Source organism: Eurosta solidaginis, chromosome 1, assembly GCF_040869045.1.
Source record: "Eurosta solidaginis isolate ZX-2024a chromosome 1, ASM4086904v1, whole genome shotgun sequence".
Lineage (NCBI taxonomy): Eukaryota > Metazoa > Arthropoda > Insecta > Diptera > Tephritidae > Eurosta > Eurosta solidaginis.
This window is the reverse complement of record NC_090319.1, coordinates 283008747-283035178: the sequence shown is the minus strand read 5'-3', so window position 1 is coordinate 283035178 and position 26432 is coordinate 283008747. Positions and strand designations below refer to the sequence as shown.

The following is a 26432-nucleotide window of genomic DNA, read 5'->3' as shown; positions in this document are numbered from 1 at the left end:
ATGTTGTTGGTGTTGTATGTCTGCTGTTTGTGCCTTGCCAGCCTGCCAACGGTTAATTGAGGTAAATTAAGGTAAACTATCAAATGACAATAACAACAACAAGTCAAATAAAGCACAAATAAGAATTTATGTATACCTACTCTGTGTATTACTGCAACAATAAAAATAACCCAACAAATTGACTTTGTCATGGGGGAAAGTGGCAATTGAGTGAGATGGATGCATTTGGTCGTGTACGTAGGTACCAAAAGCATAAAAAAGCATTGCGCACACTCGTCAAATCATTTTTAACAAAACCTTAACAAAATTAATTTCTTTTAATAGCTACAAAGAAATAACTAAACGAGATCGAAGTGATAAGAGTCTAGCAATGTTGTGCACTTACATATAAGAAAGAATATTCCACTACATACATATACATTACATATGTATGTGTTCATATGCATGAGATTGCGTTAAGTGCTTCAAACAGCAATCTTGCTGTGCAATGATATGATACCTACATACATACACACGTATACTGACGATGGGGCGCACTGTAGTTCGTTACGTGAAGTATTCACTTTAATTGAAATTAATAACAGACGCATACCGACATTATTATACCTCAGTTGCACACAAACTTGCGAACGTTATACATTTTGTTGTAAGCACAAAAAACATTAAACGCAGCGGTCAATAATATCATTTGTACTTTTTTTTACAGCACGATGGCTCCAGCGCTTCAAACTCCATTTTGTATACCATTTTGACTTTCACGCTTTTTTATTGTTATATTATTGTATTATTTACGGCTACTTCAACCAGTTAACCGGCATTGTTGATTATTTGACTTCGTTACTTTTGATTCGTTTACACTCGCTTGCGCTTCACACACACACACATAAAGTGACTACGCACACAAACGCATTCATCATTTCTTTTTGTTCACCAGCTCTCTTGCGCTGTTGTGCCCCATGTTGAATGTTGTTATTGTGTTTAACCGTTTGTTTACCTATGGATGTGAATGTATGTGTTCCCCTCTTATTGTATTGAGTTGAGTCATTTGCAGTGATGATATATAATATTTTGGAAAATCCCGACTAAACAAGAAGGGGACTTTTTTCTTTGCACTCTCTACAATTTATCCCTATAAAATTCCCTACAGTATTTATTCACATATTTCTTACAAAATTTAAAGGAAACACAAACAACATTGACTAAAAGGTTCAATGCTTGGGATATTTACTTATAAAAAAATATAATATACTTGATTGGGTCGTTTCCCTATCGAATCAAACAACTTTACAAAATGTTTTGCAAATATTTGACATCCTATCACAATACTCAAGACTTGAATAAGGAAATTTGGACCAGCAGATATACTGTTTTGATATAAGGAAGTTAGTGTTTTTAATTTTATATATGGTAAAGGTGAAGACATTGAATAACACAACTCTCTATTCACGATGGAAACTAGCACTATTCGTTGTTTCTATCGAATACTAGCACATTTAATTTGTTTGTGTGAAATAGTACTTCATTTCAGTTATGTAAACCTTCGACGCAAATAAAAGAAAACTTTTTGTTTTTTTTTCACAATCTCTCACTGAAGACTGTCAGTGTTGTTGGCCCTTCGCGTTTCGATTCAGCTACATATACAAATTTTCAAGTGCAACACTAATTTCGCCCTGTACGATAGTGCCTAAAAACGAACGGGTGTTAATGAAACGGCATATATGTATATAATTATTCATCCAGGCAGCGTCTAGAATAATCTAGGACAAAGTGGTCATGCTATTTTCAGCTGCTCGATAGAAATTTCTATAAAACCAGGAAATGCTAGAGAGTATCCTTTACAATGCCTATTGAAATAACTCATGCAATGACCAGCTAGGCCTTTATAACAGTTCCATTATAACTAAGAAAACATATAGCTACTATACTTGGGCCTGTATGGTGAACAGAGTTGTATATCATGGGGCACAGTTTATGTATGGATTTTCCCAGAATTTCTGACCGGTATTTTAAGAAACAGCTTTGCTTTCCAAAAAAATTTAAATATTTCTACATAGACTAAAAATATTTAAATATGATGGAACTCAATAGTGAATATAACAGCAAAAAGTCCTTTGCTCCTCTCTCTATAAAAATTAAAAATAAGCTCGCTCTGGGTATGAGGGTCTGTATGTCTTAAGCTAGATGCAATTATCAAAAAAGTACTCATATAAGTACCTCTTTCTACATTTTCAATGGGATATATAGAGGTACCCCCCAGACTTAGGTCTCTTCGAACTATTTTTTCCAGACATGACGACGGCCCCAACTATTCATAATATTTTTTTCTTTTAAAAACATACTATCGCAACATTTCTTTCGTAAACGCCCTATCTCACGTCAAAATGTATGAGTTTATGCAAAGACTGAGCATTTTTGAAACAAATCTCTGTATAGGGCGTTTTGGAATAATATTCTGAAGTTTCCTGCAATTCTAGAAACGTCTGTCGAGATAGGCCGATATTCCACTCAGCAGTCGATATAATATTTCTTAAATTTCTGTTTTTAAAAGTGCTTTTGTTGTTGAATTTTCAAGTTTCTAATAATTGTATTTCTGAAGAAAACTTATCAGATGATGATGATATCACGTCGATATTCAAAGGTATTAGGATATTGCGACGTCAGTATATGTTATTTTTATAGTGTGTTTTCATTTGGTGTGGCTTGTGTCTTGTGTGGATGTTTTTAAAATGTCTAACCTCTGTCGGGTTTTGAAAACACGTATCACTAAGAATGTATTCTCAGTAAAAAACTGATCAACAACATAGCCTGTAAGCATTAAAAGAAATAAGTAAAATTTGCCTGAAATGATGGATATCTGTAGTGGAATTCACTAACTTTTTTAAAAACATTTGCCATCGCTTTATTTGCGAATCGATAACTATAACGATTTCGTTATTCAGTAACTATTTTGTATCAATATTTGTTTATCGACGATCAGCTGTGTTGTTAAATAAACGGCAAGTAAATTGGCTACGTTAAAAATCACGAAATTAATATTTATGGTAATTTTAGTTAAAAAATAAAATTAATTAAATACTTTCAAACACGAAAAGCTGCTTTATAAATAAATGAGCACTTGGCGTACGTTTTGTTACAAGATGAAGAATTACTAAGTAAATCGCCAGTAGACAGACACCTTCTTAGAGAAGTAGATAACCCATTCCACTTGAATGCAACGGAATTTCGGAAGCTCTACCGACTAACCCCAGACTTGGCTCATGATATTAATTCTCAACTTGATGGTCAATTAAGAGGAGCAATATCAACAGAGAAAAATGAAATTAATACCGCATTTACTTACCTTTTGTTAAAATATGTAAAAACTTGCACAATAATGACTTTTAAAGGAGTATACAGAATTTATTAACTTTGGCATTTCTATTGTGCTTTTCGCATTTTTTAAGTTTCGTTAAGCTGTGCTGCCACCTTTCTACTATTAAAACGAAATTTAAATATCATTTATTTCGAGTCGTTAAAACTATTTTAGTGAATAGTACAATCGATAAGGCAAGAGAAAAAATCGTTAATTAAAATCTCGACAAATCGCATCGTTATAAGTTAGTCAATTCCACTACAGGTGCAGTAAGATGCCACTCCATCTATGCGAAAAAGTCAATCTTGCTGTGTGTTTTCCCCCTTACTCTTATTAAAATTGTTTACGGCTCTACTCTCTTTTATAGCTACACTTATTCTGTAAAGATTTATGCCATTTTTTTTTTTTTTTAATTTTTGCCGGTTGAAGCTGGAGTTCGCATCATGCATTGGTTGCCACAGCAAATAAAAAAATGTTCTTGACTTTAAGTATTTTATCTGTGTCTATCTGGATGTGTTTTTTCTTGTTTCACTGATTCTTGCTGGTTGTTATTTGTGTGTGTGTAGTTGTTTTTGTTTTCATTTATAACCATTATAGTTTGAAACCTGGTGCAGAGACCTGCAGATGAGATCATCATATTTTTTATTACTTAAGTGTTCATACATGTATAGGTACAATATGTGTATAAGTATATTGTGTGTGTGAGATGTATGGGCTTGTATGTACTTCAAGTAGACTTTAGTTTAGTTCCCTGTATAATTATGACTTCACGCAAGAATTGTGCTTAACTGAGTGTTTATTATAGAGGTACATACTTTGTATGAATGTACATAGTATGTATGTGTATCAATAGGTATATAGATATGTATGAGAACGTATATAAGCACATATGTATGTTCAAAGAATCACTTCAACTTCAACCATAAAATTAAGAAGGAATTGATCTTTATGCAACGGCTTAAGCAATAAAAAAAACTTGAGCCTTATGAAAAGTCAAAGTACAATTGCGCACTTAGATTTGCCAAACTCGCGAATGCATTTTTGTGTGTCTTTTACTTTAAGAAATATGTCTGAAGAAAGGAATGCAAAACAATTAAAAAGATGAATCTATAAATAGTTGGATAAACGCAACAGTTGTTTCACTTGTCTTTCATGTTTTCAGATCGTGGTTCTATAAGAACAAAAACACGAATTAAATGCAAGGGTTTGATTGTGCTAATTTATAAGATTTTGTAGAAATCGTTGGTGTTTTTTTTTTTTTTTGTTTATTGAAAGCAATCTTCTAACTTTATTTGTAGATAACTTTATACTACATGCCATCTAACAGATACTGGTTCACTGGTTTTTAAAGAACCAATATATGTATATATTTTATTATATTTCTCTTAAATTATTGTTTACCTTACCATTATCACAGTTCTTTAGTCGTCCTTGATAACTTTATATAATTTTCTTATTTATTTTCTGTTTTGCAGTTCCCACATTGGCATCCAGTTTACATCATCCTCATCATCAAAACAGTTCCAAGAACAACAGTAACAGTGAAGAGGAGCATACGTCTATGACTGGCGCGATATCACCGCATACAGATTTTATGGTGAAATGTCCACAATGTCCAATGAGGCTAGGATTTCAAGTGAGTAATACAATAAATTAAAAGCTTTTTTAGGAACATCCAATTCCAAATCAATCAGATTGATATAAGTTAAGCAGCTCTTCAATTATGAAACTTATATAGCTGCAAAGTTAACATTTAAGTTGAACAGCAAAGAAATTAGTGATATAAACAGTTTTTCAACGTCTTTGCCATAACTGTAACTGTATTGCTTGAAATATGTCCTTATTTCGGTTGCGGTTTGGAAAACGCCCTATATCAGAAAACTTTCTCAGAACACTCACTTTCAAATTGTTTCTATTTCAGAATTCTTTAAAAAAAAAGTTCTAACTCAGAATTTTATTGAAGAATGCCGTGTCGCAGAAATTTTTTCAAACTACTATCTGAGCATAAATTAAATATTGTAACGAATTTAGTACAATTCCTCTTATTTGCAACCTTCTACTAATGTTCTAATCAGTAAACTGTTGAATAAATAACTCCACTATTCAATAATGCAAAATGGCCTTTATTAAAGTACTTCACAATAACACTTATACTTCGCAACTGATAGCTTGCTTAAATCAAACTGATTGTCGTGCCTCAACTGTTGCTGCTTTTTATACTGTTTGGTTTCCTCGTTGAAATATTTCTAGGTGCTTCTATTTCTAGAATTTACTAGTTAGTTATCAGCTATAAATTTCTCAGCTATAACTACAGATGCACGATTTTATAGCTTCTCTCATAGCTCATGCGCGTGTATATGTGAGTGATACTTGCAAAAATTATTGCATACTTTTGGGAGTATCTCAGATATATGCATGTGTTTGTGCGTTACTCTCCGCTGCTCGTATAGGTATATGGGTAGACATAGTGATTGATTTGTTGATGTGCATACGAGTCACTGCTTAGTATCGGCTTAGAGATGATAGTATCCCTTAGTGTTGCTAATATTCGTCACAATATGTTTTCTTCTGATACGATGCGTTTTAGAAACAAGTTCTGAGATAACCCGTTCTGGAAACCAATGCTGGAATGGTGTGCTTTTGAGAAAAATTCTGAGATAGGGAGCTCTAAAAGCAAATTCTGAGAAGAGTTGGTTTTGAACTAAAACTCTTACTACGGGCGTTTTCAAACAAATAGCCAAGAAAAAGTGGTCTGCCGTAAGGCAAACGATATAGAAAATAATTCTAAAATAACAAACTCCTCTTCCAATTTCAGTCTCTTCGAGTACACATCGCCAACGAGCATTCGCATGAAAAACTTAATATCGACTATTTTCCATCCAGCCTAGGCTATAATCATCATAATCTGCATAATAGAATACAACAACACCACCAACATCCTCAACAATCATACAATAACGAACAAAATATTGTCGATATTGATGAGGCTAATGAAGATAACGACGACAACAGTAGTAACAGCAATAGTAATAGTAATAGTAGCAGTACTTTAAAATTCATAAATTCACCAAATAATAATAGCAACAACAACAACGATAGCAATATTAAAAACAACAACAACAATAGTATTACAAGTATTGATTATACATCACGTCGTTCACCTGTTCTTACACCAACAGCTACAAATCCCACCCAACTTAATAGCAATCCAAATTCACCCAACTCTAAAAACATACAAAATCAATCTAAAGAAATGATACCAAATTTAACACCCACCGTTTCACCAACACCACCAAATGATCTCAATGCTGCAACATCACCATTTGCAGCAGCCGCAGCAGCAGCAGCAGCGGCAGCAGCCGCCGCCACACAACATCAATTACCACCATTGCCTCCGCATTTAACTCATCATCCACATGGTATGCATCCACATTTGCCTGCTGCTGCTCAACTTATGGCGGCTATGGCTGCTATGCAAGCACAACAACAACAACAACAAAATGGTCCTAACAACGGTTTAAGTAATGGTGTACTAGGTAAAGGAGGTTCTGCGAATTCGTTAAATTCTACTACATCGTCTTCACACAATTCACCCACCAGTCAATTATTAGCTTTAGGCACAAATGGTCATCATACGCATGCAGCGGCGCATGCAGCAGCGCATGCGCTGGCGAGTAGCATGAATGGTGGTGGAAGTGGTGGTGGTGGTAGCGGTTGTGGTAGTGTATACGATATGGATGGAGCGCGCTCAACGTCAAGTCCTGGTTCGATTGGAGTTGGTGAGTTGGGTCTATATCATTGTGTGCAATGTACAGCGACATTCCAGACACGCGAACAATTGGAAAAACATGAAGTGCTGCATTCGCCAAGTGCACAAACGCAAACGTCCAACCAAGTAAGTACAAAAAAAAAAAAAAATATTTTTTTATTATTATCTCTTATATTCACAAGCTTAAATGTGGTAGAATGGGGGAAAAAGAATCAAGAATGTGAATTCATATAGCGGCAATGATGCATAACAGTTTAATGAGACTTTAAATTGTATTTCTTCGTGAATGTTAAAGGTCTTGTGTAGTTTATGTTAGGTTGGCTAAAGTGATGGCTCAGCGAAACCAATGCCTTGGAAGGCCATGTAGAGAAACAAAGTCCGTGTATTGTATGAAGGTTGAAGAAAGATCAAATGATTTCGAAGGTGATAGTGGTTTGCAATTATAGTTGAAAAAAATTTTATTGTAATTAATAGAAAAAATAAACAATACTCTAAATATAATTAAATTAAATAAAATTTTATAAAAAATATTTACAATTATTTTAAGAAAAAAAGAATTAAAAATAAAAAGAATTAGTTTAAGTATTTAGTATAAAATAATGTAAAATGAAACAAAAAATGAACAAAAAAATTATTTTAAATAAAATAAAAAGCTAAATTATATAACATGAAAAAATTATAAAAATATGAACTTAAATAAAAAAATTAATTTAATTTAAATTTAATAAAACAGCATTAAACAAAAATTATAAAATAAAATAATATAACATTTAACAACTTAAAGAAAACTAGATAATGCAAAATATAAAAAACATAAAAATAAAACAAAAAGAATTAAATTTAAAAAACAATAAAACAAAATAAAATAAAATTTAATAAACTAGAATGAAAAGAAAAACAAAATGAAATATATTCAATAGAATTTAAAAAATGCGATAAATAAAATAAAAATCAAAAAAAATTAACAAACATAAAAACAAATAAAATCAGAACGGAATGAAATAACAAACAAATAAAAGAAAATACAATTAAATTACAAAATATAAAATAAATGTATAGATAATAAAAATGTTGTAAGAAGTAGGATAGAGTCAAAAATATCAAAATACAATAAAATGCTGTTATTTAGGTAATAAAAAATAACTGGTTCATAAAAAAAAACGAAAAATATAATAAAAGTATGTAGACTCATATGATCATACTAGCCTTCCACAGCAAAATTCATTCCCTACTGCGAATATTCATAAAAATCTCTTATCTTAAAATACAAAGAGCTGCCATTGTTTCCCGCATTGCTTTCGCTACCTAGCTTTTTCCATAAACGAGCAAAAAAAATAAAGTATGCGTACATACTCTTGCGATAACTCAGATATTCAAAGCAACTTTGTAAAAAAGACGAATATAAATAAATAAATTGCCACTTGAGAATGAAGACGCATATTGTCAGTATGAAGGAATGAAATTGATTGGAGTTTCTTGATTGCGCAGTAGCAAGTCATGCGGGACAGTTGGTTGAGAAAACGAAGAAAAAATTTAAATTAACTAGCTCTAACCCAATAAACAAAAAGAGAAAAATTAGCAAAGTTGGGGAAGATATAACACCTCATTATATCATCCTTGCGAATAAGCGAATAAGAGTTGAGTGGTTCTGAAATTGAGATCGAAGATAAGTGTTCAATGTGACTTACATATGTACTAGACATATGGGATACGATATATGAGACCATATCAAGTTGCCGACTCTCGATGAATTATCTGTTGCAAGGAATGTCCTATTCCATATATTTCAAGGCATTGTTTCAGGTTGATATTAGCAGAACAGTGTTATTTAGACTAGTCACGATTTTTCATGTGTAATTTTGTATATGTTTTTTATCGTTTGTGATTGTTGTGTTTCATTATGCTTTTTGTTTCTGAAATTTCATCCCGTATTCGTATTTAAAATGCCTCTCTTCCCGGACTTAGGTATCCTCTTCTAATCTATGCCATTGTTCTCAGCAATGTTTGATGCTTCCGTGCAAATGTTTCTGTTCCCACTTTGTTCTTGTGATTTTATCAACTTTTTTGGTTGAAGTTGAGTAAGTTAAGCTGCCCGTAGGTTATTTAATTGGTGGATGTGTAGGTTTTGGATATCAGTCAGTCCTCTACCTCCGTTTCTTCCCAGAATTGTGATTTCTTCCTTATATGTATGTGGGTGGTGTTTATTTTTTTTCGTTAGTATCGTTCTAGTAGGTATTATTGAGTTCTGTCAATCTAATTTTATAACTTCGTGTGATTCTTCTTCTATATTATTTAGAGTATCTTTAGTTCTGAAGCAAATTATTAATCCTACATATATTTTGCTTCCAATCTTTTATATATTATCACAATCATTAACATTATCATTATTATTTTCATTATCATTATAATCATTATTATTTATTCTTTATTATTATATTTTGTGAGTTTACTTTATTTAATTATATTCATACCTTTCATGAAAATTAAATGGTATACTATATCTCGAAAATTGTAAGTCTTTATAGGGACATAGATATACCCAAAATAAGTGTACCGAAATGATGAGGCTGGCGGGCTGAATTGGTTATGCCATGAACGCAAACTAGTCCTTCAAGAGATATCTTGATGAAATTCGGTGAGTGGGTATATTTGAGTGTCAGATCAATCACTTGTCGGAACCAGTCGGATCGGACTACTTTAGGATATATCTGCTATACAAATAATTTTTCGTATATGAGTGTTTAACGCCATTTCTTCCTCATTTTATTAGCTAGCAGCTTGAAATTTCACGGAATTTGTTCATACAAGGCATACCATGTTGTCTGAGGAGATTGTTAAAACCGAAGGTTTATGTATATCATTTATTCCTCATCAGCAGCTAGAAGGTTGAAATTTCACAGTATGCCTACAAATAAGGCAAACATCGTTGCCTGAAAATTTTCCAGATCTGTCGTATATATATCAAATAATTTCTAACAATTGATTGTACAGTATTTATGAATTTTTTAAATTGCATCAGATTACTGCTCAGCTCCATTCATGAAAGGTATGAGACCCGTCCTTACTTGTTTTTCTTGTTTCCATCATACAAAAAACCCCTCATATATTAACCCAAAAAGATATGAGCTTTAGTATTTTTCTAAAACAAAATTGAAACAAACAATAAAATGACGATAACCGCCTACAGGACAGTCATAACAACAAACCAAAAAAAAACACACACAAAGAGTACTAATAATAAGTACAACATTACGCATGCAATGCTGTATAAAAAATTACAAAAATAAAGTGTAGGACATATACATATACAACTTTTAGTATTATCAGAGAAGTAACTGGATAGGCTCACCGCCATTCGACGTGTACTATTTAAATTTGAAGATATGAATGTTGTGCATAGTTTTTCTTTTTATTTATACATATTTTGTTTTAATCGTAGATACGTACAGCCTATCATCTGCAGGCTCTGCTAGCAAGTTTGTAGTCACAATTATAAATATGTATGTACATATGTACGTATAAGATTGAAGCTTCCTTTTTATTGGAGCCCGTTACTTTTGATACGTATACATTTTTTTTTTTTCTTTTATATTCTTCTCCTTATTCTTATCTAACAGTCAGTCACAGTCATAACTCAAAGTTGTTTTGTTACACTGTACGGTAATGCGTAGCAATAGTTTGCCAGATAAGAGTCAGGAGACTTCAAAATAGAAGGCATTCATAAGGTATATATACGCATGCATGCATTTATTTGTCTTACGATAAGGTAGAAAATGACTGTTTTCTGTGAACTGATAAGAAAAAAGTAATAAAAAAGAAAAAAAAAATATACCGAACAAGATACGCCCATTGGCATGCCATATTAAAAAAAAATTAGGGAAAGAGAAGTTGATAGCGCGTAATTTCTCCACCTCACAAATCAGTTACACTACAGATAAGTAAGGTGGCAATGGCGTGCAGTAATTTCCCTTGCCTCTATGTACTTACCAGAAAATATTTTTTATTTATTTCACTCGGCTATGTGCTTTAAGGTCTACTTTAGCAGTCAGACCTTATTATTATCGCTTGTTATGGTCATAAATTATGATTTGCTTTTTCCGGTGAAACTTTTCTTTTTTATTAAAAGCTATCGATGTACATACATATGTATGTATGTATATATGTATATATGAAATATAAAAAAAAACTTTACGAACATTAGTATGTGCCTACTGTGTGTATCAATATATTCACAGATTTTGCACATGTGCAGCATGTGTCACGCATCGCACACAAACACACTGCAGGACACCCACCCTCAGCTCAACTAAAAACTAATATCTTCTTTTACCCCTGCAAATTATTTTTTTCTAATTTTTCTTTCATCACTATTACCTGCTCTGTGCTATATATGGATATTTTATGACTGCCCTTGAGCCAAAACATTTACTGAAATTCTTCGAAGAGCATGCAAAGCAAACTAATAAATTCATATACAAACACTGATGCAGAGTAAGGCAAAATTAATCACAGCGCAACGAAATCTTTTGACTTGATTTTTAGTTCCATTCGCCTTTTGTATGCCACTACTTTTATTTCAAATTTTTTCTGATTTGTTTTAGTCTATATACTTTGTGATATATGTACATACAAACATATATATGTACAATAAATCCCTTGTGTATAAATTTGACGTTTAACACCTACAAAAAAAATGTAGTCCTCACATGAAAAAAAAATCGAGTGTGTTGGAGTCAGTTCCCGGCTAGTGCGCCTGAAAGCAAACTAATATTTTGTGTGCATAAGCGTGAAAAATGCTCATAACGCCTTAAGTACCATTTGCAACATTTTCTACTCATACCCAAACGATCTTCTTTCCATGGTTTTGGTCTACTCATTTTCGTACATTTTTTTATTAACTCAAAAACAAATATCTTTAAATTCACCGCTGACTATTACGCTCATTCATAAACACCTACGATATGATATGATGTTGCTCATATACCACATCACATATTTATGGCACCGCTCATATTGATACGATTTAACTATTTAAGGAAAGTCCTTCCAATTTTTTATATTCTTTGTAAAAGAATTTGCAAACAAGAGCGATGTAATTCTATACTTTAAGCATTTTTGTCCAAAAATTTAAGAAAAAATTTCCATCTTTTTATACAAAATTTCAAAGTAGGGGCTGTATTAATTATTCCACTTTCTAAACTCTTAAACATTTTTTTCCAAATGTAAAAAGATTTGTAATTTTTTTATATTTGTCAACATTTTTTTTTTTTTTAATTAAAAAAAAGAATCCTAAAATTTCAGAAATTAAAAGAAAAATCGTGTTTTATTTGCACCATGGAAATTAATAGATCAGAGTAGCTTATAAAAAACAAAGAAAAAATCTTTTAAACTTTTATATATTTTTTTTTTAAAATGCGAAATAAAATTCTTTGAATTTCAAAAACTTTGATTATTATTTTCCAAAAAAAAAAAAATCTTAAAATTTTGGATCAAACCATTTTTTTCCAAAAGTTCAAAAAATTCCGTTCCATAAACACAATTAGGGTGATATTATTTTGCGTTCTAAGCTTTAAGAATTTTTTTCCGAAGGTAAAAAAAATTGACTTAATTTTTTTTATATTTCTCAGCATTTTTATGCAAAATTTAAAAACGTTTTTTTTTATTTTTTTATATTTTATTAATAAACAACGCAATTAGAACGTGTTTATTCTGCGTCGAAAAAGTGAAAAAGAATGTTAAGTTTTTTATATGTTGTATTTAATTAAAAAGAGCTTTGAGCATTTTTATTCAAGAATTAAAAAAATGAAATTAAAAAAAAAAAAATAAATTTTTTTGAGATGTTTCCAATAAAAATTACAACTAAACTTTTTTGTTTTCAAAAAATTAAAAAAAAAATCAGTTTTTATTTTTATTCTTTTTTCTAGCTCTAAAATTCTAATTATTTTTATTCCAACGTTCTAAACTTTGAGCGTATTTTTCCAAAAGCTAAAAGAACATCTTCAGATTTTTATATTTATGAGAAATTTTTACAAAAATTTTACAGATTTTTTTATAAAAAATGGCAATAAAGAGCGATATTCATTTTAGAGTTTTTAAAAAATGAGTTCCTCTTAGGGATTAAATGAGGATGGTGAAACGAAAAATATTCTGACAATTCAGAACAGTTTCTAAAGCACTTAATCCACTAAAACTGAATTGTTTATGGAACTTTATATTGGTTTTATTTTTATTTAAAATACATACACATGTCAGAAAAAATTTTTCTTCGTAATTTGTTTTTTCAAAAAGTTATTCTTAAAATTTGGGATTCTCACTTTTAATAAGATTTCTACTAAAAAATTCTGATTTTTAAATATGAAAAATAACCAAAGAAAATTAATTTTTTGAATATTTTTTTTTAATTTTTACAAATTATGCTCACAATTCTCAATAGAATTCTTACTACTTTGGTGTTTAATCAAATTTTTTATTATACAAATATTAATTTTGAAATTAATAAGATATCAACACATCAATGAATCTAAAAATCCTCTAAACTTATAACTTTGTACTCAATACTTGCAATTCTGACTAATTTAGCTTTTAATAAGATTTGTGTTATAAAAATTTAATTTAAAAAAATTATATTAAAAACAATTTTTTTTGTTTTTAAATTTTTAGTTTTTAAAAATTATACTCTAAAATGGAATTTTTATTAAACAAACAACGATTTTAAAACCTAAAATTTGGCAAATTTTTTTTTTTTAATTTTTGTATTTTTACTCTTATAAACAAAATTTGGAATCTAACAAATTAAGGTGTTAATAAAATTTCTATCAAAAAAATCCAAATTCAAAACATTTTGGCGATCTTAGTGAAAAAATTTTTATGAAAAAAATATTAATTTTAACACGAAATTATATAAATGTTTAAGACATATTTTAAGACACGTTTTGTGTGGTGCTATAAATGTGCAATGGGGTTTATATGTATATCTAAACATACATAAATATGAATGTACAGGTCGGCATGTCTTGCATATCCTGTGCAACTTCTTTTTTTACTTTTTATAATGTACATATGTGCGTTTGTGAAAAAATTAATATAAAAAATATTGCATGCAACTTTAGTTCAGCCAAAGGAAGCTTGCGCACTCACTCCGCATTCTGCGCTTCATAGATTTAGAATTTGCCCTTGAGCGTTAGGTAAACCCGTTCCAAAAAAAAGTTTATCACAAAAAAAGTACTTTCCAAAAAGCTCATCTTAAACCTTATGCCGAAAGTGGCAATTCAAAATTTGTTATGCATGAAACTTTTTCAAAGTGTTCATAAAAAAGTTTTGGCATGACTACCTTTTGCAAGTGTCTTTTATGTTTTCTTTATGGTTACTACTCTTTATTCATAACTCTTATAAACATTTTATGCTTCAAATAAAGAATTTAGAATTTAGAGGTGAATTGAGGGTGGTTCTAGTTAAAGATAAAATTAAAATAGGAGCAGAACTACAGGAGATAGCAGATTAAAATGCTAACTACGAAAAATGTAATATTATGGGGAGAGTTCATATCAAAGTGTAAATAGCTCTCATGTGTTTACTACTTTTAATGAATAACTAGTCCTAAGCTGCATCTATTTTCCATATTTCCATGAGGAGATAGAGGTCGCCAGAGCCTCGGTTGTTAAAGAAAATGGATTCGCCACAGATAGGTGCGGTTGACAATTCGGTTGGAGAAGCTATGAATTCCGCTGGCGAGCCCTTGAAAGGGATGCGCTACACGATCCGTTGAATCAACTTAGTATTTTAATCGCCTCTTACGACAGGCATACCTGGCGTGGGTATATTCTAAGCTCCTAACCCGCTGGGGGTGTAAGTCATCTCGAAATGCAATTTCTTTTTTCTCAACATCATTTCATTTAAAAAGTTAAATTTTTAATAAATAAAGTTCTTTTTCAACACCAACAAATTTGCAGCAATTTCAAAATCCTCAAAAAGAGTAATACTCCTCATGCGTCCTTTTGCCACTCAATACAATATTTTTTGCAACGCATTTAACTTCATATATTTTATGCAAAATAAATTGCTATTAATTTTTTACACACACATACACACACACGCGAGAGTTGAACAAAAGTCAGTGAAATACCACCAGCGATGAGAAACAGCAGGAAGGGCATGAATTGTGAGTAAATGCAATCAAGTAAATACTCGAATGCCATTCAGATTTGACCTCTTGACTAACAGCCTTATGTGCTACTGCAGCTAAAGTTGAGTTGATGGTCAACGCATTTATTTTACTTACTTTTCACAGTAAATGTAAAAAAGAGTACCTATGACTGCATATATATCCATACATATATGTGTATATATGAAAGTCGACATGACAGCAATCGCCCATGAGATTCTTCGTCAATATGCAAGAACTCAAAAGGTGTATAAATGAATATTACGAATGTTACTGCCTCTTTGCGTAAAAAAAAAACAATGAAAACGGCGTAACCGCGAACCATTAACAACACACAATTGCAATGAAACTCATGCACATACATTTATACAACTTTTATGCGAGAAAATGCCCATTAAACATTTGAGATGAATCTTCATTACCAACATAATCGGATATATGATTTTGAAACTCTAGTTATGGATTTATCAGTTTAAAAGTGGTGTAGTCCACAATAACTCGTTTGTCTTTGCAAAATATCTGCCTATGTTGATAGAGGCGTTAGCCACCTCTTCGTATACATCACTTAATGGCGCCTATAGTCTTGGCATAGATAACTCTTGCGCTTATAGCCCAATATATCCAGCTTACCCTACAAGCGTAGTTCTGACATATAAAATGTACTGTGGCGAATGTTAAGCGGCAGTTACCCACCGACATGTACCGTACGTACGGACATTTGTCGTACGAAGCACGTTTGACCGAACCCTCAAGCCCGTAGGAATCAATGTGTGCGTCTGTGTACATGTACATAACATATTTGTGTGTGTATTGTTTACAGCAAAGCACTGTTGCCATTGACCAGTTTGCATGCATGCTTATGGAAACATCAACTTTTTCCATTTTAATTTTTGATGTTGTAAAAGGCTGGAATTAATATTAAATAAATATAAATAGATTATATGTTTATAATCTGCACTTTTACATAATTATTTCGAATTATTTTCAAAATTTTTCAAACTTTAATTAGGTGTTTTTGCATAAAACTGCAAACGGTCAAAAATTAGCGCACAAAAGTTTACTAGGCAACTCTGTCTAGTGAGAGAGCGATCAGCTGACACGTTCTTATGGAAAAAATCAAAATCGTTTTGATTTCTACTTTCCGGGCTACGTACGTACGGGCGCTGCACGTCGGTGAGTTTTCGTTTACATAAGATAGGTCGTGTCAGCTGACACGTTTTTTGTACGTACGTTCGTGAGTAACTACCGCTTTAGCAATTTCGATGCGTCACTGCGCGGTTAGTAAATAAATGCTATACAAAAACAGTAGGCCATATACACACATACATAGAAGTCAACGAAGAATATTTCACACGCAATCAGCAGCTTGAAGTGAAGAAAATATTTCACACACTTAACCAACAGCTAACAGTTGAGAGAATATTTCACACATATAGACGGCAATAAAGCATATGGCCTTACATAAACTACAGATATACATGTACATATATAACTAAATAACCAAATATGAGATACAACTGTTCTAGAAGGCATGTTCTTGAAACGTCTAGACCTTAGGAGAAATGGGCGAACGAGGTAACTGAGAATATAAAAGCAGCGCAAGCTAAGGAATCAGGAGCCAGTTCGATTTAAACACGCTTTGGTGAAGTACGCGATAATTATAATTGTGAAGTACTGCTCCCAAAGTAGTCTAAATAAAGAATGTTTTATTGTACTGGATATTTGAGTTATTTATACGACAGGTTAGAAATTCGAAAGTTAACAGGAGCTGCAAAATAATCAGGAATTTCTCAAAATTCATTATAGTATGTAGTTTATGTAAAGACTTAATAGGAATTGTCCTTTCCGAACTTTAACTTACTTACTTACTTACTTAATTGGCGCTTAACCGTCTAAACGGTTATGGCCGTCCAACAAGGCGCGCCAGTCGCTCCTTCGCTCCGCCAACCGGCGCCAATTGGTCACACCAAGGGAGTTTAAATCGTTTTCCACCTGGTCCTTCCAACGGAGTGGGGGCCGCCCTCTACCTCTGCTTCCATAGGCGGGTTCCGATAGAAACACTTTCTTGGCCGGAGCATCATCTTTCATTCGCATAACATGGCCTAGCCAGCGCAGCCGCTGCGTTTTAATTCGCTGGACTATGTTGATGTCTGCGTATAGCTCGTACAGCTCATCATTAAATCTTCTTCGGTACTCGCCATCGCCAACGCGTAGAGGTCCATAAATCTTTCGAAGAACTTTTCTCTCGAACACTCCCAAAGCCGCTTCATCTGCTGTTGTCATGGTCCATGCTTCTGCCCCATATAGCAGGACGGGTACGATAAGTGACTTGTAGAGTATGATTTTCGTTCGCCGAGAGAGGACTTTACTTTTCAATTGCCTACCTAGTCCAAAGTAGCATTTATTGGCAAGATTGATTCTTCGCTGGATTTCAGTGCTGATGTTGTTGCTAATGTTGATGCTGGTTCCCAAATAAACGAAGTCTTTTACTATTTCGAAATTATGGCTGCCAACAGTAGCGTGGTTGCCAAGGCGCATATGCGCTGACTCTTTGCTCGATGACAGCAGGTACTTCGTTTTGTCCTCATTCACCATCAAACCCATCTTTACCGCTTCTTTTTCCAGCTTGGAGTAAGCAGAACTAACAGCGCGGGTGTTTAGGCCGATGATATCAATGTCATCAGCATATTAAATAATCACCTAGAAGTTTACACCGCAAACTTCGTTGTTCTCCATTCTCTCCTCTTTCTCTATTATTCTCAGTCTCCCTATAACGCCAGACCTAGAAGTTTAATCTCAAACTTCGTTGTTCTCCATTCTCTCCTCTTGCTCTATTATTCTCAGTCTCCCTTTAACGCCACACTGCTCTGCCGTATCCCTCTGCTTTTAGTTTAAGTGTCACTCTCATTTATGTAACCTCTATTTTAGTGGTCACCCAAATTGAAACTGTGGCTGTGTTGGCGAAACTAAGATCAGCGAAGTGGTAGGGGTTTATTCGTTGATTAACGAGCAACGAGGCCAGGCATATGCACGCATGTTTGTTATTACTCAAAAAACAAATCGTAAATAAGCTACAAAAATATTATTAAATGCTTAGTCTAAAAAAAATTTTACAAAATATATTGCTAACATAAAACAATCTGGCATGAGCGCTTTTTTCTAAATATTGATTCGTACCTCCATCACACCATCATCAATATCTTCCGTTTAGATGTCCGTTTATTTAAATCCACGAAAACTACTGGGCGACGTTTAGATCTATATCTTGGAAAGTGACAGAAATATCACAACTCAAGCTACCATAGAGCCCTCATCAACAGCTTTCATTTGATGCTCATATTGTATAAACACAACTTACGATTTTCATCTATTACAAAGTTGTAAAGCAAAATGCTTAAAAAATTAAGCTAATGAAGCCAATAAAAATTTTCCCGGCCAAAAGTATTTTAACGCTATTCAAACAAGCTATTCTTAGATCGAGATCGATTTGTTTATTGTTGGGAGCCAATATGAGCTGTTATGAGCTATGGAGAGCCATTCCAGTCTTTGCATAGGTATTGTTGGAAAAAAATCAAATCATATCTAATAAATCAAAAGGAGAGCAATAAACACAGAATTTAGAAATTATATTCACCAAACGACTATTGCATCATTTTGAAGAACAAATGTTTATTGGGTTTTCAGGCCGTGCTTTATTTGTACCACTCGAACAATGTGGCGGTACATACACACATTAAAATAAATATCCATCTGTCTGTATTTTTCATTTGTGGCAAATATATTCACCTAAAGTGCATGCAATTTTTCAATTTGATGCCATTCAGGCAAAAAAGTACGAGTATCCTTCGCTTTCATCAAACAAACGCATAAAACTTCCAACCAATGAGTAAATAACAGCTGTCGTCCGAGGAGGTGCAAAAGCGCGTATGTAATATTAACAATGCTGTGCATCTAATTTTAAACAAAATAAAGTATGATGTCAGCCAGCCTCGTAAAAACTTGACTACAAGATCACTTACGCGATTTTACACTTCCATCAGAGATATGGTCATAGGTGCAGCCATTTGTCCCAAAAGGTTGAAAGACAATAAACAAGTTTGAAAACGGCTCATTAAAAAAGTAGAAAAATTTAAACACTCAAATGCGCATATGAAAAAGAATTAATTGTTACAGTTTTTAACTTGTTCAGCAACAATGACGCAAACATGTAAATCTATAGATATGAGCCTCGCTTGAGTGAAAATGTTGACCAATAATTTATGGCTAGCCATTTGGTCGGCAATTATGTGCTGTATGACCTTTTCATAGCAGTAGCGAATTAAGGAGAGGAGAAAAGGCGGGCGCTGTGGGAAAACTTTGCATACATAACTGAACATACAGTGTACCGTCAATTTAAACTATACAGGAATGCATCAAAGTGGGCTTAATGTAACGTTATGGTGAAAGAGTCGGAGGTGAGGCATTCCCTCTCCTATAACTAAATACTAAAAATATTAGCAACAAAAAAGCGAAAAACAAAGCAATAGTTAAAAAAAAGCTGGCAAAATTCAAATTGTTTTTCAACTCTAAACGATTTACGAGTTTAACAATGGCCAACGACTAAACTGTGCAGCCCACAATTCGCTTACCATTAACCCATTAAGACCACATTTTGATCGATTTTATTTTCCACTCGAGCTTTTGTTGATGCCATATAGGTAGCTAGCTGGCCTATACCAAAGCGTTTTAGCTACACAAATACATAGACCTATAAATAGACGTATGTATGTAGGTGTGTGTGTGTTTGTAGTTCAGATAAGTGTATAGTTGTGCGCTTGTGGTTAACGCAAATGCTTTTTAAATGTAGATTGTCAACCAAGCGGCGTCATACACTAGGTGCTTAAATGTTACCACACTGACCGCTAGCGGTTACATGGTTGCACTGAGTCGGGCGGCTATGGAAACGTACACCTACACACACATATAAAAATTGGATAATAAACATTTTTATTTGTCGCGTCGTTATTTGATGATCATGGCAGCTGTTTGCACTTATCAAAAGTACATATATATGTACATGTGTATTTGTTAATGTGATATAGCACTTGTCTGGAATAACTAGGTTAACCGTACTTAGCTAGAGAAACAGTAAAAAATAAAAATAAAACAATAGCCTCAAAGAGTAAAATGCGCCGAGCGATAAAGCCACTATCACGAAAATAGTTGGTATTTAAAGCTTTAAATACTTAATAAGTTCTCATTATATCACAACGCACACTCAAACATGTTTGAAAGTGAAATAAGCATTACAAGAATGATTTCAATAGTTACATCACTTACTACACTGGTGGAAAAATTAATAACGTCACAACGTTAGATGAAGTTTATACTGATTTTTTCTCTATTTTAATTCATTTTTGTTATTAAAATGGTTATAAATTTGCTACAACCAGCCAGAGTTCTCTATTAAGTCAAAAAATTTCAGAAATTGTATGGGTGTCATCCTTAGCTCCGATTAGAATGTTTCTTGTCTTCGTTTTGTTTTATCAGGTCAATTGGCTGCGGACTCTGTAGCAGTAGTGGCACTTTTCCAGCCGAATTAGGCCTTTTTCAAGTAACTTTTTAGGATTTTCGCCTTGAACAATACATACTAATCGCATGCCTTCTTCGGTGCTGGTTATCACCTCAATTCTGCTGAGGCTATACGTGCCTAATCATTAGTCTTTTCATTATGTTCAATTCTTTTATGACCTGGAATCCATATAATGGGCACTTCTAGAGTATTTACAAAAGTATAGTAGTATATAACAAAAACATGCAATGGTATAAGTAATTATGAACGAAGAAAAAAACACGAACTCTGGCGAAATATTTGAGCCTCTAACATTGTTTTACATAGTGATATCATGAAACATATACACAAGATAAGCCAAAAGGTAAAAAACTACTGACCGTTACCTACCTCTACTTACCATAGGGCGGTTTGCGGAACAAAAACAGATCCCGGTCCAGTCGAACCATAACTAAAAAGTGCTGGTGACGGTGGGTTCATATCCTGCAAAGGAATGACCACGCCTGTAACACTGCCCTCCTAAACACTTGCCTAAACACTCCTTGTTTTTACAGTTAAAATAAGGACGGCACAAAATATATCAAATTGTCACCAGTCCGCGACAATGCCAAGTCCCGACTGTAATATGACAGCAGCTTAAATGCCAAAGAAACATTTATGGATTAGTAGATTCCAACCCACACATCCGAGTAAATCTTAAAACTGCTGGCTTATATTTGCATAAAGCGATTAAGTGTGGTCGTCCCTATCTCGCTCATTGAAAGTATAGTATTAGAGCTGCTTTAAGATTTTTAGTCATTTGTTTCAATTCTTCCTTGCCTAAATATTCTGCAAAAGACATGCGACTTATCCCTAAATAGTATGGTTTGCGATTGATCTCTTTTGTTTACAGTGAAGTATAATGAACCCCATCAAGTCTCTTTTGGGTACAGTTGATAATAGTAAATCTGAAATTTTTCGTAGTTGAAAATAGTTATAAAATCGGTAGCAGACAGTACTCGAACAGGTACAAAGAGTTTCGGGTTGAACTATACCGATAAAGGTTTAAAGGAGAGTAGGAAAGGGACCGTACCCGCAGAGGTATAAAAAGGATCAGTGCGAATAAACAGGTACAATTCGTCTCTCCATAGGGCATGCTCAAACAAAAGGGATGACTCCAAACCATATAAAGAGATCAAAAATGGCTGAAGTCGCATATTCCTTTGCGACTCGTGCTAGACTAATATACATGAAATCAAAGTAATTTTTTAAGTCACTCATAACTTCTTATGGAAAAGCTTAAAAATCAATGATTTTTTTTTTGCAATAAATCCCATTAAATGTATAAACGTAATCCATTTATCTTAAGTAAGCGGTTTTTTAAAAATTTACTGTTTTCTTCTCTCATTTCGTAGTAGTAATATTAATTTATAGAAGAAGTTTTTTTATTGCACATTTAGATTTTTCAACGAAATTATATTTCAAAAGCGTTTTTTTATACCCGCAATAAACATTTAAACATAAACTCTCATAACAACAGTGCTCTATAATTTTTGCCACCAGTGTACATCCATACCCACCATGTAATTGAGATTACGTATACGCCGTGTCGCACTCGCTGCTATGCTATCGAGCTTATACGCCTATATTTACTTCTTCAATTTCTACCTACAACGTTCACCACACGCCGCTGCAACAAATTTCTGCTTGAAAACCGCATAATGCGTAATTAATCTGTGCAAAGTGGAATTTTCACTTCATCGCATTGCGTTCTTGCGTCCCCTCGACGCCCAGCAGCCTTTCTCTACTTCCAGCCAACTTTTCAACCTTTACACTGTTCAATCGTTTAGTGTAGCAAATGCGCTCTATGTGCAGATTGTTGTAAGCTTACGCTTCTACCTATCTACATATTGTATTTGTTGTACTATAATTAATTGTTTTCACACATAATAATTTAATTGTGTGCATTTATGTTTATATAAAATACATGCGGTTGTTGTTGTTATTGTCGTTTTTGTGGCAATTTAATGAATGTATATTTATTATTGGTGTTATTGTTGTGACACTCAATAATCGCATATTTTTTACATATGTTTCTACTTACGCATATGCGCATCCAAATATACACACATACATATTTTCATATTTGGATATAGGCATAATACGACACTGTTGCATATCTATAGACAAAGCAGCAACAATAACAAATATATAAAAAAATAACAACAGCTCAAATATGTAATTTCGTGAAAATAATAGTTGCAAATTAATTGTCGTTATTCCTGTCGCGCTGTTCGCACGCAACAACAGAAAATTTTAATAAATAAACATACCTACATAAGTACATATTTAATAAAATCGTTGTATAGGAAATGGTGACAAGGTGTTTAAATGTCATTAACAAAGTTATAAATTATCTTAATGAAAAATAAATAGTAATAATTTAAAAGTGGCAACAGTCACAGGTGCCCAAGCGCCATTAATTATGCAATGAAAATTTGCTGTTGCAACTGCATGCAATGTGGATAAGTTCATTTCCCAGACTATAGACTGTGATGTATGTATGTACACTTCTTTGTTAATGTTTAAAACTAAAATATAGTTAAAACTTCGCGAATATATTAAAGTGAGAAGTAACACCTCGCTAACGAGTATGTTGTGCACAATTTATATTTCTCTAGAAATTTATCAAATAAATTTTGTCAAAATAGTTTAAGCTAATAAACAAACTTCCCTCTTTTATAAAATGAAACATTTGCGTTCTAAAATCTGTTTGCATCTTTTTCACACTCGCTTTTTAGTGCGCTTGTCAGCGCTAAGCAAAGTTAATAAAAACAAGTAAGGAAGGCTAAGTTCGGGTGTAACCGAACATTACATACTCAGCTGAGAGCTATGGAGACAAAATAGGGGAAAATCACCATGAAGGAAAATGAACCTAGGGTAACCTTGGAATATGTTTGTATAATATGTCTATCAAATGGAAGGTATTAAAGAGTATTTTAAGAGGGAGTGGGCCATAGTTCTATAGATGGACGCAATTTAGGGATATCGCCATAAAGGTGGACCAGGGCTAACTCTAGAATTTGTTTGTACGATATGGGTATCAAATGAAAGGTGTTACTGAGTATTTTAAAAGGGAATGGGCCTTAGTTTTATAGGTGGACGCCTTTTCGAGATATCGTTATAAAGGTGGACCAGGGGTGACTCTAGAATTTGTTCGTAAGATATGGGTATCAAATGAAAGGTGCTAATGAGTATTTTAAAAGGGAATGGGCCTTAGTTTTATAGGTGGACGCCTTTTCGATATATCGTTATAAAGGTGGACCAGGGTTGACTCAAGAATGCGTTTGTACAATATGGGTATCAAACAATACCACGAACAGTATTCCTGCCAAGATTTCAAGGGCTTTTGATTTCGCCCTGCAGAACTTTTTCATTTTATTCTACTTAATATGGTAGGGGTCACACCCATTTTGCAAAGTTTTTTTCTAAAGTTATATATTTCGTCAATAAACCAATCCAATTACCATGTTTCATTCCTTTTTTCCTATTTGGCATAGAATTATGGCATTCTTTTCATTTTTCGTAATTTTTGATATCGGAAAAGTGGGCGTGGTCATAGTCGGATTTCGGCCAATTTTATACCAATACAAAGTGAGTTCAGATAAGTACGTGAACTAAGTTTAGTAAAGATATATCGATTTTTGCTCAAGTTATCGTGTTAACGGCCGAGCGGAAGGACAGACGGTCGACTGTGTATAAAAACTGGGCGTGGCTTCAACCGATTTCGCTCTTTTTCACAGAAAAAAGTTATCGTCTTAGAATCTAAGCCCCTACCAAATTTCACAAAGATCGGTAAATTTTTGTTCGACTTATGGCATTAAAAGTATCCTAGACAGGCGGAGCCACGCCCATTTTGAAAATTTCTTTTATTTTTGTATTTTGTTGCACCATATCATTACTGGAATTGAATGTTGACATAATTTACTTATATATTGTAAATATATTAAATTTTTTGTTAAAATTTGACCTAAAAAAATATTTTTTAAAAGTGGGCGCGGTCGTTCTCCGATTTTGCTAATTTTTATTAAGCATACATATAGTAATAGGAGTCACGTTCCTGCCAAATTTCATCATGATACCTTCAACGACTGCCAAATTACAGCTTGCAAGACTTTTAAATTACCTTCTTTTACAAGTGGGCGGTGCCACGCCCATTGTCCAAAATTTTACTAATTTTCTATTCTGCGTTATAAGTTCAACGCACCTACCAAGTTTCATCGCTTTATCTGTCTTTGGTAATGAATTATTGCACTTTTTCGGTTTTTCGAAATTTTCGATGACGGACGGACATGGCTCAATCAAATTTTTTTTTCGATCCTGATGATTTTGATATATGGAAGTCTATATCTATCTCGATTCCTTTATACCTGTACAACCAACCGTTATCCAATCAAAGTTAATATACTCTGTGAGCTCTGCTCAACTGAGTATAAAAATATATTGAAAAACTAAATTAAAATTAAAGCAAAATCGAAATAAACAAACAAATAACCACTGAAAAAATAAGCAAAAAAATATAAATTTAGTATCGAAACGGAAAATTAATTTAATAAATGTTTCGCCTGTCGAGCGTGTGCATTAAATTAAAAGACTACAACATAAAAGTATTAAAAAACAATAAATCTTATTTAAGATATCGTTACATATATTTTTGAAAAATCAGCTAAATAGGCAAAGGAGATTTGTATGCATATAAGCTGTACATACAGCAGCAAACACAAAAATAGCAGTGGCAATTTTTGTAAAGTTTCGTCTATTAAAAAACTTTTTTTTTATTTTCGATAATTTAAGAAAAATTTCCAAAAAAATTTTTTAGTACAACACTGCAAACAAATACCAAAAACATTTTTGAAAAGATTCGGAAATTCAAAAAAAAATTTACGAAAATTTCGAACCTCTTGTTTTTATACTCAGTTGAGCAGAGCTCACAGAGTATATTAAGTTTGATTGGATAACGGTTGGTTGTACATATATAAAGGAATCGAGATAGATATAGACTTCCATATATCAAAATAATCAGGATCGAAAAAAAATTTGATTGAGCCATGTCCGTCCGTCCGTCCGTCCGTCCGTCCGTCCGTCCGTCCGTCCGTCCGTCCGTCCGTCCGTCCGTCCGTCCGTCCGTTAACACGATAACTTGAGTAAATTTTGAGGTATCTTGATGAAATTTGGTATGTAGGTTCCTGAGCACTCATCTCAGATCGCTATTTAAAATGAACGATATCGGACTATAACCACGCCCACTTTTTCGATATCGAAAATTTCGAAAAACCGAAAAAGTGCGATAACTCATTACAAAAGACAGATAAAGCGACGAAACTTGGTAGATGGGTTGAACTTATGACGCAGAATAGAAAATTAGTAAGATTTTGGACAATGGGCGTGGCACCGCCCACTTTTACAAGAAGGTAATTTAAAAGTTTTGCAAGCTGTAATTTGGCAGTCGTTGAAGATATCATGATGAAATTTGGCAGGAACGTTACTACTATTACTCTATATGCGCTAAATAAAAATTAGCAAAATTGGATGAAGAACACGCCCACTTTTTAAAAAAAAA

At 33.1% G+C, this 26432-nt stretch overlaps 1 protein-coding gene across 1 annotated transcript in view; it reads left to right on the top strand.

Moving 5' to 3' along the window:
• The window catches only part of zfh1 (Zn finger homeodomain 1), a 128453-nt gene that overhangs the window by 63456 nt on the left and 38565 nt on the right, over nt 1-26432 (top strand). Inside the window, exons 2-3 of the mRNA XM_067760996.1 lie at nt 4828-4988; nt 6168-7247. Of these exons, the coding sequence (XP_067617097.1) occupies nt 4828-4988; nt 6168-7247 (1241 nt within the window). The remainder of the gene's footprint in view (nt 1-4827; nt 4989-6167; nt 7248-26432) is intronic.